At 42.9% G+C, this 15,629-nt stretch overlaps 1 protein-coding gene across 1 annotated transcript in view; it reads left to right on the plus strand.

Moving 5' to 3' along the window:
* The window catches only part of kcnh6a (potassium voltage-gated channel, subfamily H (eag-related), member 6a), a 76,716-nt gene extending 61,284 nt beyond the window's left edge, over positions 1-15,432 (plus strand). Inside the window, exons 9-16 of the mRNA XM_015361911.2 lie at positions 182-381; positions 4,084-4,336; positions 6,049-6,242; positions 7,153-7,252; positions 7,805-8,089; positions 8,757-8,937; positions 9,670-9,871; positions 11,236-15,432. Coding sequence (XP_015217397.2) covers positions 182-381; positions 4,084-4,336; positions 6,049-6,242; positions 7,153-7,252; positions 7,805-8,089; positions 8,757-8,937; positions 9,670-9,871; positions 11,236-11,520 — 1,700 coding nt within the window. The 3' untranslated portion in view covers positions 11,521-15,432. The remainder of the gene's footprint in view (positions 1-181; positions 382-4,083; positions 4,337-6,048; positions 6,243-7,152; positions 7,253-7,804; positions 8,090-8,756; positions 8,938-9,669; positions 9,872-11,235) is intronic.
* The last annotated feature ends 197 nt before the right edge of the window (positions 15,433-15,629 follow it).

A 15,629-nucleotide genomic window follows, 5' to 3' on the forward strand; every position in this document is an offset into this window, starting at 1 on the left:
ACAAGCGAGTGTTAATTATGTGGTTTGTTTTATAGCGTAATTCGTGATATGTATTTGGACAGCGGTACAGATTGCTACGTTGGTGTGTGTTTTACTGTGTATAGCAGATGTGATCCTGTTGATACGCTGTGCGCTGAGACATGTAACCGTGGCCCTGTCCTGACTGCTTGTCTCTCCACAGCCTTGATGTATGCTAGTATTTTTGGGAACGTGTCGGCCATCATCCAGAGGCTGTACTCGGGCACAGCGCGCTACCACACCCAGATGCTGCGGGTCAAAGAGTTCATCCGTTTCCACCAGATCCCCAGCGGCCTGCGCCAGCGCCTGGAGGAGTACTTCCAGCACGCCTGGTCCTACACCAATGGCATCGACATGAATGCAGTGAGTCTTTCTAATGCAGTAGGGCCCAGAGCAGATATGCCCAACAGAACAGCTGGGAAGATCTATATAAGGAGCAAGTGACTGATATACAGATTGTGGTAAAGGGTCACATGGAGCCATCGCCAACGTGGACATGTTTATTCTTCCAGGTTAAGTAGAGATTGTTTCTGGTCATTATGATAAATCTTTCAAATTTAAGGAACAGTTGTCTGTCAGTATGCACTGTTCTAGCTCTGAAGAGGGCAACGAATAGAAAAGAGACCTGCATGCATGTTGCCACATATCAATAGAGTAGCTTCTACCAAAGGCATGGTAGCAGTAGAAGACGTAGTAGAATGTGTTTTTCTTTTCATCGTTGCTACAAGTTGTCTTTTTTTTCTTTCTTGTTAGTATTCAGCTAGTATTCAGTGTTATCCAAGATGCCTTACAGCCAATGAACTGTAAAATTCTAACAGTGCAAAAATGCATCACATAGAATAGAAATCCCAATTTTTCCTAAACAGAGCATAGAGGTGCACAATCAGAGCAAATAGACCTGTGCAGTGTTTATTCAAGTCTGTTGACTTGTGCTGTATACTGTAGATGAAGTATTTCCCTGCTCTCTGAGCTGAACAGTGGTACTCTGTCTGTTACACATCAGGTCCTCTGCTGTAGGGGTGTAGTCCAGCTCTCCACTAAGACTATAAAAATAAATAATAACCTGATGGATTTCTGTCAGCTCATACTAGCTGTTGTCTACGACAGGGAAATATAGTATTATTACCTAAGCTCTAGGAGTCTGTAAACACTCATATGTTGCCTGGGATTGTCTTGGTCAAGCCTCTACACTAAATTACTGCCTCTCCCATCTGGGCTTGCCTACTTTCAATATACTTGACCTAACTGTCTCTGACAGCAAATGCAGTTTGGTTATTTCCTCCAACTAGGTGCCAGTTTATACTTAAATAATTAAATATAAATTATTTAGGCAACAAGTTTATTTCTTCTTCTTGGATGTAGGGTAATTACATCGTCCCACAGCTGCATACATTCTTGTATTGTAGATGTTTTGCTGTATAAACACTACAGTCTTCAGATATTCTGTACTTTAGAAGCACCCTTGACTTCCCATTTTAATTGCCAATGGATCTTTTGCACTTCTGACAAAGTTAGCTGGCCAGTTATTACCTCTTAATAGAAACCAATATTTTCACTGATATGTTTCTTTTCACTGTAGTTTTAGACTGAAAGGATAAAACAAAGAACAAAAGATGTTAGATAACCTAATGGCCACATTGTGTGTTCTACTGCCAAAATGGCTAATTGACCGACTAACAGATGTATGTCTGTTTTTCTTTTATTCTGTAAATATTTATGCACCATTTTACAAACAAAGCCAAGTGGTGTGACCCTGAGTTCAATACTGTTTGTCCTAGATTCACTGCTAGTTCTACTTCTCCAACCATTTGCCCAGAGCAGCTCTGTAACAGCCCCTTAGTCTTGACCCTTAGACCACACCGCCTTGATAGACAACTCCACTATCTCTGACTCCCAGGGTCCAGGTCTCACTAGCCAATACTATCTCCCTGTCACCCTCACATCATATATTAATCTCATGTAAACGTGCAATGATCTAGAGTAAATCTGAGCGAAAATCCACAGCTTGCCACATGCAAGCATTGAAAAGACCCTTCTCACATCTTACAGTGAGTCAAATTGTCCTGGCAAATACCTGCTAAAAGCCAAACAGCAAATTGAACAAGCTGGGTTGTCAATTTCATGTTAAAGAAGTCCATCACAGCAGTGCCAACGCAGAGACTTAACAACTGCTCAGCACACTCAATATCCCACATAATTGGGTGAATAAATCTAGCAGGGCCATGACTTCCAATATGATAGACCTCAGGCCAAATACACTGGCAACAGAAAACATTGCTGTCTGCATGTGTTCACAGTGTTACTCAGGGATGAGGAGTGAGGATGTTTCCATGGAGCTCAGGATCACATTAAAAAAATTAATTGCACACTGAAAGGAGCAGTTTTAAGGTTTCTGAGGTGACTCGGGTTTCTGACAAGGAATCAGCGTGAGGTATAATAGCCAGGACATCATTGCCCAGGGCAGTTCATTAACCTGCTGTGCCAGGGGTTCCCACAGTACGACATCAATGTGGCGTCCATTCAAATCCCTTAGCCAATAATACGGGCCAGCCAGTATTATTAGTCGAAGGCTCAATTTCCAGCACAGTTTACAGACATTCTAATCCCTTCTCTTGTTTGCATACTAGTATTTATCACAGTAAGCTAAGGGTATATCAGCAATGTCCATCTGTGCCTTGAACCCACGACTTTGCAGGTGGGAGTCCGGACTACTTACCACTTTGTCACCGTTACATCTGTTTGCTTCTTTGCCCCTGTGCTGCTGCAGTACAAGTGCTGTAGCAGTTTGATGAGTGGATTTGCAAGTAGCGATTCAAAAATAGCAATTAAAAATAGAAATAGCAAACGAGGAATAATTAGTAATTTTAATAGAAAAATTGCCTTTTACCTTCTAAAAGAGCTGATGACACCTTTTTTGTATACATTTCTGAGGCTGCCAGTTGAGAAGTAATGTAGGTGGTGAAAATAACCTCTTGATATCTTTCTCACAGTGATTTGGCTCATTTCCACACAGAAATCATCAGTCTTTATTGAGAACTTGGTCTCTTTTCAACTCAGCTAATCTCAAGGGAGTTATCTTTAGGAAAATGGTATCTGTGTGAGTGTTTTCTTAGAGTGACTGTATCATGTTTACAAATTGTCTAGATCTTTGCATTATATCATATTTAAAGGTTTTGGCCAGAAAGAAAATAGAATTAAATATCTGCTGTCTTAAAACTTTTTAAAAAGTATCTCAGTTAGCTTACTTTTTCTAATTTTACAAATTAATTTGTAGAAACCATCAAAACAATTCATAAAGGTTGATAACTAAATCTAAACATATAACTAAATTATTTTCTTTGCTCATATATTCTTGAACATTATTAGATATCATAAAGCCTGGATGTAGCAGGCAGCTCATAGAAATAGACCTGTTATCGATAGTTACAATCCATGACTGGGGTACAAAAAATAAAACTTTGCTTACTTTTGGTGACAATCAAGTAGTTAATAAGGCCAGGATCCCACATTTAGATTCAACACATTAAACAATGAGATGAACCTGAGCTCTGAAAAGTATTGCCACAAGGACACAATGGAGTGAAGAGAAATCAATATATTGATCTTAATGAATATGTTTTCTACTCACTCACAGTTTATAATTGCCGAGCAAACCATGGCCACCCAAAGTATCACCAAGATCCTTTTACCTATGGCTGGCCATGCAGCTACCAAAAGGCAGTGTCACTAGTGTGAGGCTCAATTTCCAGCACAGCTTACAGCTTCTTTATACTTGTATATAGTAGTATATACTCTATACTAGTATTTATCACAGTGAGCTGAGAAGTGTTCTCCTGGGCCATGACCCCATGATCCTGTAGTACCCAAGTTCAGCCAATCCCAGAGTGGCTAATCGTGTCCTGCTGTCTGGTTCGGGTTTAATTCGGTGCAGGTCTGACTCCTAACGTTAAGGTTGCCAGCTGGCTCGCTTGCTGTCTGATCTGCTTTTATTGATAGGATTGACAGACTGCTAGTGGCTGGTTGCTAATGGGAGTTCCCCCTCTTCCTCTCCCGGCGCGTGGGCAGGTGTTGAAGGGCTTCCCAGAGTGCCTGCAGGCGGACATCTGCCTCCACCTGAACCGCACCCTGCTGCAGAACTGCAAGGCCTTCCGCGGGGCCAGCAAGGGCTGCCTGCGTGCGCTGGCCATGCGCTTCAAGACCACGCACGCCCCCCCGGGGGACACGCTGGTGCACTACGGCGACGTGCTCACCGCCCTCTACTTCATCTCCAGGGGCTCCATAGAGATCTTGCGCGAAGACGTGGTGGTGGCCATCCTGGGTGAGTCCCTGTCCGGGGTCCGCGGTGAAGCCGAGGGTCTGGCTGTGTTCTGTTTCTGTTTGGCTAGCTCCTGTACCCAGGAAGACTTACAGTGAGAAATCACAATTCATTCTTCATGCAGGGATGTGCTGGAGTGATTTATACATTAATAACTCCCGTGGCTTTTGTATAGTGCAGGAAGCAATATCGGAACACAATAAGGGGATTGTGAAGAAGGGTTCTTATAAACTGACCTATTCAAATAATGACATTTGATACATACTGTACTCTCAAAATTTTCTTTATGCACAATGACAGTCGCCACCACAGGGTGCTTCACCAGCTCTATGGCAAGGCAAGACGCTTGTTTTTGGAGTTTGTGTCCTCAGCTCAGATAGTTCATTGGTACATTTTGCATCAGAGAAAATGACAGTTTATTTTATTTTTTTGCAAAGTGAATGCACAGCTATTTAAAGTGAATTGTGATGTATTAATACTATTAGCAAAACTTTGGACATAATCAAATCCAAAATTGAGAGTGTATTGATTAACCTCATGATGAATGAGGGTATGTTTCATATTCATATAAGTAGCTGTTTGTGTATTCATCAGTTTTTCACATGAAGGTTTAATTCTGTTACGGATTTTTATTGTGAATTATTTTAGCAGCATTTGCTCATAGGATAATTACATTATCTAACATGGGAATTCAAATAAATTACTGAAATTTATATCAGGACTGTAACCAATTCTTCATCAATTTTTTACAGTCGAATCACTAAATTTCAAGTATGCAAATCTGCCGACCTTGCTGTGAAATTTCTAGCAGTTAATGGACAAATGCAAATTAGGAACTTATCAGGGAATTAATTAACAGCAATTAATGAAAAGCAGATGGAAACTTTACTGAGAAAAACAGTTAAGCAAAGCGATATAATTTAATATAGGAAGAAATTAGAGTGGGGAGCTGTATCAGGTTGCATAAATTGCAGAGGAACAAGTGAAGCCTAATTCCAAGCTTAAATGTAAAAAGAACAAACAACATTTTGGCTGATGAACCTAACTCAGAGCCTTCACACTTAACCTTTAATTGTATTTAAATATATGATTATTGAAATGTCACAAAAAGACCACTGGATTTAAAAAATCTAGTATCGTACTCGGCGTCTCTTAGTATAACAGTTCTTCTGTATTCCGTACTCTGTGACCTTTGCTGATAAGTTTGTTAGCGCCATCTACTGGCTAAATGACAAATTTAAAAAACGTGAACGATAGCGTACAAGGGTAATTAGGTTATTTTAAATGAATTGTGCATTTGTAATCTCTGTGATGTGTTGTGTTAAGGAAAATGTGTGTGATGTGGAAATTATGAAGAATACGGGTTATCTCATCGGATAGAAAAGTCAACTCACAGGTGGCTGTTAATATATCCTTCACTTTACAGTCCCATTTAGATAGCCTTCTCTATCATCTGAGAACCCTGCAATGGACAGCTGTTTTGTTTTATACAGGATTACAGTCAAAGACCTCACCTATACTGTTCTGCAGTGGTTCCTGGATGTTGTCAAGCAACAATTCCGCAGAGATTTAAAGCTCAGTCCACGCAGTTTTTTTTCAGTCTGGGGACACTGTGAAGTCCGGTCCTGTGTCAGGATGTCCAGGGACTGTGAAGCCGGGGGAAGCTGGCTGCCCTGGCTCTGTTCTGTGACGCCACGTGCTCTTTGTCCCGCCAGGAAAGAACGACACCTTTGGGGAGCCGATCAGCCTCTATGCCCGCCCTGGCAAGTCCAACTCCGACGTGCGTGCTCTCACCTACTGCGATCTGCATAAGATCCAGCGCGAGGACCTGTTGGAGGTGCTGGACATGTACCCCGATTTCTCCGACAATTTCTGGAGCAACCTGGAGATCACCTTCAACCTGAGAGATGTGAGTGTCATGCCAGCCTCCGGCAGAGCCAGCGCTGCTCTGTTTCAGAGCTCCTGATCGGGATGGGCTGCAGCTCTGTGGTCTGCAAAGTGGGATTAGAACAAGAAGCAGGAAAGTCGTATATGAAGAGTACATTCATAAGTACATACAAGTGCACTTACAAAATACAGAAACACAGACCTATAAACAGCCCAGACCAGTGATACCCTGTCTGTGCCATAATTAAGAGCAATTAATTGATTAGAATTGACTAAATTAAGTCATTAAGAGCAAACCAGAAGTCGCTGCACTGTTGCAGAAGCAAGAAAGGGGCAGTAGATTAGATAAGGAGCTGAACAAGGTAAGATAAGGTTCTAGGAGCTGAACAGGTCTGGAGGTGAACTGGATGAAGGCGGTCACTGGAAAAACACAATTTTGGGGGGGATGCTTCTTTCATAGTCCCAATGCATTTTGCAATGACGCTATTATTGCGTTCATTACGGTCAGGTCAATTATGATTATGGTCCAACAGACGGTTTCATTTCTGTCGAACTCTGAGCTGGGAAATCTCACTTTTTAAAATCTGTAGTTCAGATGCTGGAGAGCTGGGGCTTGGGGAGAGTCCTGCAGGGAGACATGGGCTGCAAAGACAATTAGAACAGAGTGAGCTAAATGCAAGGGAATGATTGAGCATCTTATCTGCAGCTGTTTCCTTTTATTGAGGACTGAAGTGGATTCTGAATTTCAGGAACTTGCACCCTTTGACCTTCTAATAAAATTGTCGGATGTTTCAGGGGAGTGGGTGTTGAAATACCCGTAGAGAAATGGCATTGTGTAATTGAAGAGCAGGTCAGCTGGCGGTGCGGTTCAGCTGTGTGCCGTCAGATGGCGCCGGCCAGGCTGCCGAGTCGCTGACACTGTGCTGTCTCAGGCAGATCGAATTGCCCACCCCCTGACCAGCGAAGACTCCGACTGCGGGTACCGCCGGCCCCGGCGCCGGAAAAACTCCCTGCACCATCGGAACCGCCCGGGTAAGTGCGTGTGGCGATCCGAATGAAAGAAGCTCAGTTCATCACTTCCGGGTGTCGCGCTCGGCCAAGTGGCTGAGGAGCAGCAGCTGCTGGTGACATCATCACCAACCCGTCTCCCATCTCCAGCTCCCACAGAAACCAGAACTGGTTTATCACCCCAGTCTCCTCAGGAGAAATACTCGGACCTGACAGAGCTCACAGTTCTGTCGCTGAGTCGCCTCTGTGTTTATTCTCATGTTTGGCTTTGCTTGAACTCTGATCCCTGCTCTGTCACCCCTTGGCTTCATTAACTGCTTGTTTTGGTGTTAATGAATGTTTTCTTTTTCTCCAACTATATTAAGACATATTTTAAAAGAATTAGGTAATTGCTAATTTTTATGATGACTTGCCTGGGTGGATCAGTTTCAATACACACGGAATTGCTGTCAAATTAGTTTGAGTGTGCATTGCACTTCCAAAATTAGTTTGTGGAATGTGTCAGTATTACGTCTGTGAGGGTAAAAATGCTGTTTTTCTTTGGTCAGTATTTATTTGTACTGTCCTTCTGTCCAGATGGGATGGACAGGGAAGACCCCTACCCGAATCAAGCCTGCCCTGCCATGGGCAACCACCGGGGGGCGCCCAAGCGGCCTCACTGGAATGAGTTGTGCAGCAGCCCCAGCTCCTGTTCCCAGTCCAGTGAGGATGAGATGAAATCCATGGCACACAGCAAGGGGGAGCTGTATGCTCCTGGGAGCGACACACGTGACTATCCCACTACTGTGGTCAACTTGCTGCCCCCCGCAGGCAACACAGCCAGTATTGGGGGTCCGCCGGACCGAGGGCACTCTTACGCAGGTACAGATACTAATAAGTTAGACCCCTCCATCTGAGTGCTTGCTGCTCTCTGCTCTTCCACACTGGTGTACTGAACTCAATGGGTCAGCAGACCAGAGTCCATTTCTTACATTGATCCATCAATCATTGTTTTTTTATATAGCGCCTTTAAATCAGAGTATTCTTGAGGCATTTTACATACATATATAATTAGATGAAACTATAAATTTTAGCAGACAGGGTCGAGGCTTCTCAAGACGCCATCAATAACCCTGTCTCACATTTCTGTTACAGTGCATTCAGTTGTCCAGAGAAAGGGTGAATTTGAAGAGCTGCTCTTGAATTATGTAATAAAAGACAAGAAATATCAGAGATTTGACTCTGCTAAAGGGACAATGTCCTTCACCAGAAAGGGAATTGTTATCCATCCATCCATTGTCTAACCAATTCAGGCTTCTTCCAAAATCTGTTACATTCTTAATGCTTCTCTGCATTGTTTTTGTTCAGTAATTTTCATCCTTAAAAATGGTGCAGGTCCAAAGAGGAGTAAAAGTCAGGAAGTGTATCTCGCTGAAAGCTTTTGTGTTTTGAGTCGGGGGACTTTCTGTACTGCGTCACAGAGAAAGCACGCATTCTCATATCAGCCTGGTGTAAGCGCTAAGGCCGTTTTCCTCCTCGTGTCTTTAAGCGGCCACCCTCAACATGCCCAGCCTGTACGGATTCTGGCCGGACCGCCGGCCCAGCCAGTTCTCCGAGAGCCCCCACCACTCCTGCTCGGTGCGCGCCACCTTCCACCCCGCGCCTTGCGCCGAGGACCGGCCCAGCGAGCTGGAGTCCCGCCTGGAGCTCCTCCAGTCGCAGCTCAACAGGTGAGCACAGCAGCGGCGCCCCTGAACGCCGAGCAGGGCGGAGGACGGGACCTGACACATCACAGAATGGAGATAAACTTGCTGCTCTGACTGTCCAGTGCAGTGGAAATCGTTTAGAATGAGGGCTGACAAACTCTCTCTGCGGAGTGCAGAATTAACTTACTTAAAAAGGACATAACAACGTTACAAACATGAGGAATGAGGGTGCAGAGTAGCTTTCATACATTGAATCAATTGCATCTTTTAAATTCTTACTTAAAAATACCTATAGAAATGTTCCCAGAGGGCCAATAATTACGTAGATCAGTTAACTGAGAATGTAGGTTGGAATGAGAATCAGTGGACACCTCTAAGGAATAAATATTAAAAATGACAAATGATCAAATCTCAGGGGGGGCAGTCACAGACATAATCAAGCCATTGAAAGAAGGTAACCTGGGGTATGTGGGCCAAGAATTCAATTATGTTTTAGACGCGCCATCCTTAATGAGCTGATCCATCGTACTTGAAGCTTCAGTTGTTGAGATTTCATAACATCACAGTACGAATCCAGTCCTGGGGATCTAAGAGGAAAACAGTCAGTAGAGCAAGACCCAGAATTCATCACGGTAGATTCCAGTGAAAATAGAAACTGAGCACCAGGGAGAAAGTTGTGTGTCAGAGGAGCAGTAACGAGGGTTAGAATAACAAACACTACCCTGTTTTCACACGTCTGCCCTCCACCTTCCTTAGATTGGAGACCCGGATGACGGCCGACATCAACGTGATCTTGCAGTTGCTTCAGAGACAGATGGCACCGGTGCCCCCTGCCTACAGTGCCGTCTCGCCCAGCACCCATCCACCCCCTGCCCTCTACAGCACTGGAGCACAAGTCCTGCACAGCATGGCACCCATTGCCCCCGTGCAGATCGATAGCTTGACATCACCGCTACAGGTACCAGTTGGCCTATCTAAAACTGAACACTGCAACCTATTGTTGCAGTGGGTTGAGGGTGTTAGCCTGCACACCAATCCACTAGAATAATACCATCAGAGACTAACCTCAACCTTATTCCTGGAGACTTAGGCTTGGCTGGATGGCTTATTCTCATCTGAAATATTGTATATTGATTTGATTTGAATAGAAACTCAATTGATTTGTAATCAGCTTATCATAATATATATCTAAAATAATTTGATTGTGTGATACAACTCTTATTAGGTTCTACTATGATAAATCTTAAATCTAGTCAGTACAACCCACAGAATAACAGAAAAACATTGGAAAACAAAAGAGTAATACATTGATACTGTTAAGTTTAATAAATGTTTACTGACATTTGTGACAAGCACAAATGAGAACATAAAAACTCTTGCAAACGAAAGGGGGCTTTCTGCTCATCGTGGACCTATACAATATTTTCCATTTGTATTTACTTTAACACAAAACATTGTTCTGAAAAACAATGATACACATCACCCTGTGTAACAAGTAATATACCTGCGAGAGAAGTCAGACAGACAGCAATCTGGTCAGTACACCCAGCTGCACAAATGTAGCCTGACATTGTGAAAGGTAGAAAACTACATGCATACTTTTTTTAACCACTTCATCCAGTTCAGGGTCACAGCAGGCAACAGGCACAAGATGGGATACACCCTGGACAGGGACGCTAGTCCATCGCAGGGCACACTGTGTGCTGTATCTATGTGGCCCGTGATGGACAGGCGTCCTGTCCAGGGTGTGCCTTGCCATTGCTTGCTAAGGAAGGCTCTCACTCCCACACAGCTCTGTATTGGATAAAGTGGTTAGAAAATAGATGGATTATACTTTTTTATCATTCATATGAATCTCATGATTTCAAATGCTAAACACTTGGCTTTAAATCAGAAATTACAGCCGTTCCAAGGCTTTTGGAAGCCATTATGTATCATACATTCATTGTCATCATTCTTCTGATGTCAGTGTGCAGCTGTGCAGCAGGGCCATGTGACATAGTGAGTATCTGATAACACTCCCTGCTCCTAGAGCGACCACAGCTACAAAGTCTTCACAGCAGGCTTCAGAGGAAGGTTATGGTATCAGCTATCAGTAACGTCAGAGAGCAACCTGGAGAATAGATGACATCTCAAAAGGTGTACTAGTGAACTTATAGGTTCATACTTCTGATAAGATATGATCAAGGGAAAATGAGAAACTACAACCATGGCTCTATTAGCACATGATGACATGTTTTTCCAAATCCTTCTATTTTTTTCCTTTAAGATCTAGCACATTCACTGCAAGGATAATGTCTCTGTTGCTTTGTTCGCCCCCAGAGCCCCGACTACCCCGACTTGGACAAGTTCAACCTCAAGTCCCGGGACTCCCTGTCCAGCGGGATCCACCTGACAGTGGCCTCGGATGAAACCATGCCCATCTACCCCGAGACGGAGCCAGCCGCCCCGCCCGGGCTGGGTCACCCCCGGCCCCTGGCGGCCAGCGGGACTCCTGGGCTCTCGGGGAGCCAGCGCTTCCCCTCCCTCCCGGAGCACCTGGAGAGCTCCTCGGGGCCTGGCGAGATCCAGAGGCACGTCTCAGACCCTGCCCTGCCCGCCAGCTAGAACCCGCCTCCTCCACGCCCTTCTCCCCCCACTGGCCTTCCTCTCCACATTGCCATTGCAGAAGCCCTTTCGAACCCCCGCGGAGGTCCGGATCGGCTCAGGGACAGCAGCGCGGGAAGCTGCCAGGGGACTTGGATGGCACTGTGCTGCTGGAAGGTGGGTCCACCACCCTTAGGAGAAGCAAGGACAGCACTGTCGAGGGGGCAGCAAGCCCTGACTGCAGAAGCAAGAAGAGGCGAGGTTCTCACTGTATTTCTCACTGCACTGTCTGAATCTCCTCCCGTCTCGATGCATCGGGGGGGGGGGATTTTTGTTTTTCTGCCACGGTGGCGTTGTGTGCTCTTCACAATGCCTTCTAGACATACACGAACTCGAGCAGTCTCGAACCCACAGGCAGCAGGATTGAGCAGCCCTTCCAGGATCATCCAGGAAGCTGTCTGGATGACCATCTCTGTCAATGTGGCGTAGGCACCTTGCTGCCTATTCCCTCTGTTGCTGAAAAGTTGCACGAAACAATGCCATGGAGTGAATAAGCTAACGCATAACCTGTCTGACACAATGTGTGACTTACTAGGGGGAGCCGGGGAAGCTGAAATTTATAAATTGCTCACAAGAGTTTCATTTATAAAACCCTATTGGACACTTTTCAAACCAACAGACGTCATTTAAAAGACATTTCCTCCCTTTTTCCTTTTCCATATTTCCATACCGTTCAATGGTAATAGCATTATGTTTTTCTAATGGACTGAATAAGCTTATACGTTTCAGCAGCAAAGAGGTTGTAATAGTGTTTAATTCATATGGTTAGAAAGCTTCCTCCCATTATAAACAGGTAATATAAATGGCAGAGTGATAGCAAGGAAGAGGGAAGCATTTCTCAATAATTCAGCAATCTGTTAGCAGGTTTCTTTCTTTTACATGATGCCTGCTAAGTTTCAAAATGAAAACTTGAAAGCATTTTAAAGATGCAGTCTCCTGCAGCTCCCTGGGTAATTAATGATCCCATGAATTGTGACTGTGTACACTGTTGTCATTACCTCCTGTTTTTCTTGGGTTGTTGGTTGTGGTGCAGGTTTAAGCTATCCTTTTGCTTCTGAACTTAGTTTTGGATCATATAAAACAAGCACACGATCGCACTAACCCAGTCCCTGATCCAGAACCTGGAGAGAGAGCCCGTTCATCCAGGTTTCAGGGAGTCCTTATTCAGCAGCTATAGATCAGGTTAATTTTGACAAATGAAATAAAGAGGAAGCTATTTGGTGTGAAAACTACAGGATCCTGCTTTTCACAGGGGTGGCACTAAAATGATTTACAAATTGTTGTACTGCCAGTCATACCAATGTCAAGAAACAACCTCATCAGTGTCCAGGATTGATAAATTGCCAATAGGAATAAGAATTCCTTTTGTCTTCAGCCTTAATATTTTATGTTTAAACAGAGTTGCACATGACTCGACCACTTTGCTCATGAAGAATAAGTCACCTGTCTCCTTCATATTTTGCAGTCTACAAAGTACTTTACCCACAATGATTGAGTCTTCTTTTCAGATGTATGGAAATTATATAGCTGGAAAAAGTGAAGCATAAAAATGATCATGTTCCAGCGCTTGTTGTATTGCAAAGGAGAAGATGAATTGCTATTGTGGATACAGTACTGACAGGACTAAATGTTACTGGGATCATTGTTCTCATATGAACTCCACAAGGCTGTATAATATAATCATGTACTGTTAGCAAAAGCACAGCAGACAATTTGTTGTTGCTCTTCTATTAAATGTGTCATGCTTCTAGGTTAATCTTTCTGAAAAGGAAATTAATTCCAGAAAAGAGCAAGCCTACATTGTTCTGGGGCACAAATAACAGATTTTTCAGAGACTGATGTAAGAGCACAACACAGAAACTTGAAGATGTCTAGCAGTAATAGTAAATACTGTTAATTCTATTTTGTAGACTAGAGCACCTTTTCACAGTGAGAGTCATCTGAACACTCTTCACAAAGTCACTTTTAATGTAGGGTACTGTACAAATGCTGTATATTAGAAGAATAGAGAATGTCTATGAAAAACTATGTTTATATAAATAAAAACACAAATCTCATAAGCCAGAGCTTGTGGCCATTACTCTGAGCATCAGAAATGAAAGGTATTAAAACTAAAACAGATTTAAGGCAATACTGACCAGCCTGTGTGACTCGATCTTCAGCCTGCCAGTGCTGGGTCATGCTTGTTCCTATCAGTCCTATTCCAATTGAAATTTAGGTAGAATAACAAGATCTGTTTTCCTCAAGGATTAATGCTGCCGAGCACAGCTTTTAGGTCTGAATTATGTATTAAATACGACATATGTACATTCAGGACACCTCTTACCAACAGCTGCAATGAGTACAGGATGGGGGCATTTGAACTCCAGCATATTTACTATAAGCCAATTGGTGCTAGTTACTTGACTGTAATGGGAACCACAGGTCATTTGCTTTTGTCCTATTGCAAAGGTTAGCAGCTGAAATTATTTTAATGAACCAGGTTTTAATCTCCACAGATCCACAGTCAAAACATTTCTGACTCCCTCTAGCCCAAATATTAGGAACCCCCATCTATATACAACAAAAAACTTAATCTTAATTTCAAGAAGTGAAATTTGTCATTTGTGATATGTACTACTGAACATTTGTATTTCAGATCAAAACAGAAATATGAAGCAGAAGTACAGAATGTTGGCTTTTCTCATTTTTAATGCATATATGTTAAGATGTGTTAGAGCAAAAATGTTTTTGTGTTCAATCTCCCCCAATTTCAGGTCCACAGTGGGACAAATGAACTTGGAGTACATTAAACAAGTTAGTGCAGTATTGTTATTTGTGACCCTTTGCTGTCACCAGCTCTTGTTAGTTCCTTTGAGGTGCTTTGTCAGGCCTCAACTGCAGCCACTTCCTAGTTGCTTCTTTAAGAGTTCTCCTGACTCAAGTTCCCTCTTCAACAAGTAAATTGTACGTTCATACAATTCATACATTGGAAGATTCAGATCATTCCCAGTTTCCATTTGTCTTCCTGATGATGTCTTTGGTTAAGTGTGCAGTATGTATCGAGTCCTTGTCTTGCTTGAATTGCTGACTAATGCGTCTGCTCTTCCTCTCCACACCTATGCCTTTGATAAAGGTTTATGGTCGCCTGTCCATAAACCTTTGTTCCAAAATGGTTGGTGCTCATCTATGTACTTCTTTGCAAATTATCTGATATTTCCACCCCTGAACTCTAGAGATTGACTGTAATATCTTTTGGTGCTCTCTAGGGGATTTCTTTATAATTTGAATGTCAGGAACTACTGTCATCTTCCTTGGACATCATGGTCTTGATTGGGGGAAAAAAAGTACTGGAGGAGTGAGCAATCTTTCCATATTGTTACAAAGCCCAACATCTCTGCAGTGGCATTAACTGTAATTTTCTTTGCTCTTATTTTCACAATCGCTTACTTCCCATCATAGACAACTCTCTAGTGCTCATCAAGGTTTATGCCTCCTACCTGAAGAGGTAGAGCTAAAAGGTAAACTTCACTGGCTGGACATTCAGAGCATATTTTCACAATCAATGCAATGTGTAAAACTTAGAAACAACTTTCAGCCATTTTGAATGAGACTTATACTCACCTGAAATGAGTTGTTGAACACAACATAGCTTCACAAAATACCTAGAAACAAAATCTGAAGTGCTATACTTTTGCCTCGTTTGAATTGTTTGATCTGAAATAAAGATTTAAAAAGGACAAATTTCACTTTCCTGTCCCGATATACTCTTATCTGTACTGCCAGAGTGACTTGAAAAAAAGACTTCCAGTCCCTTCCTGGGTCAGAACAATTCTGTGTTCTCAATCTGAATAAAAACAGATTAAACTGTTGCTCTTAGCATTATCCTTATAATATCCTCATCTGACTGTAATTGAAGTCCAAATATTTCAGAACCTTCTGAAATACACACCATATTAACAGAAGCCCAGCATAACATCTGTGGGAGTTCTAAATTATATTACTGTTGAACTTTCATTTTTATTGTGTTCTGTCTACCTGTCTTTAAAGCTGTTATCTACTGTAACTACACTGTCTCCACGTGATGAAAA

The sequence above is a fragment of the Lepisosteus oculatus genome, chromosome 28, assembly GCF_040954835.1.
Source record: "Lepisosteus oculatus isolate fLepOcu1 chromosome 28, fLepOcu1.hap2, whole genome shotgun sequence".
Lineage (NCBI taxonomy): Eukaryota > Metazoa > Chordata > Actinopteri > Semionotiformes > Lepisosteidae > Lepisosteus > Lepisosteus oculatus.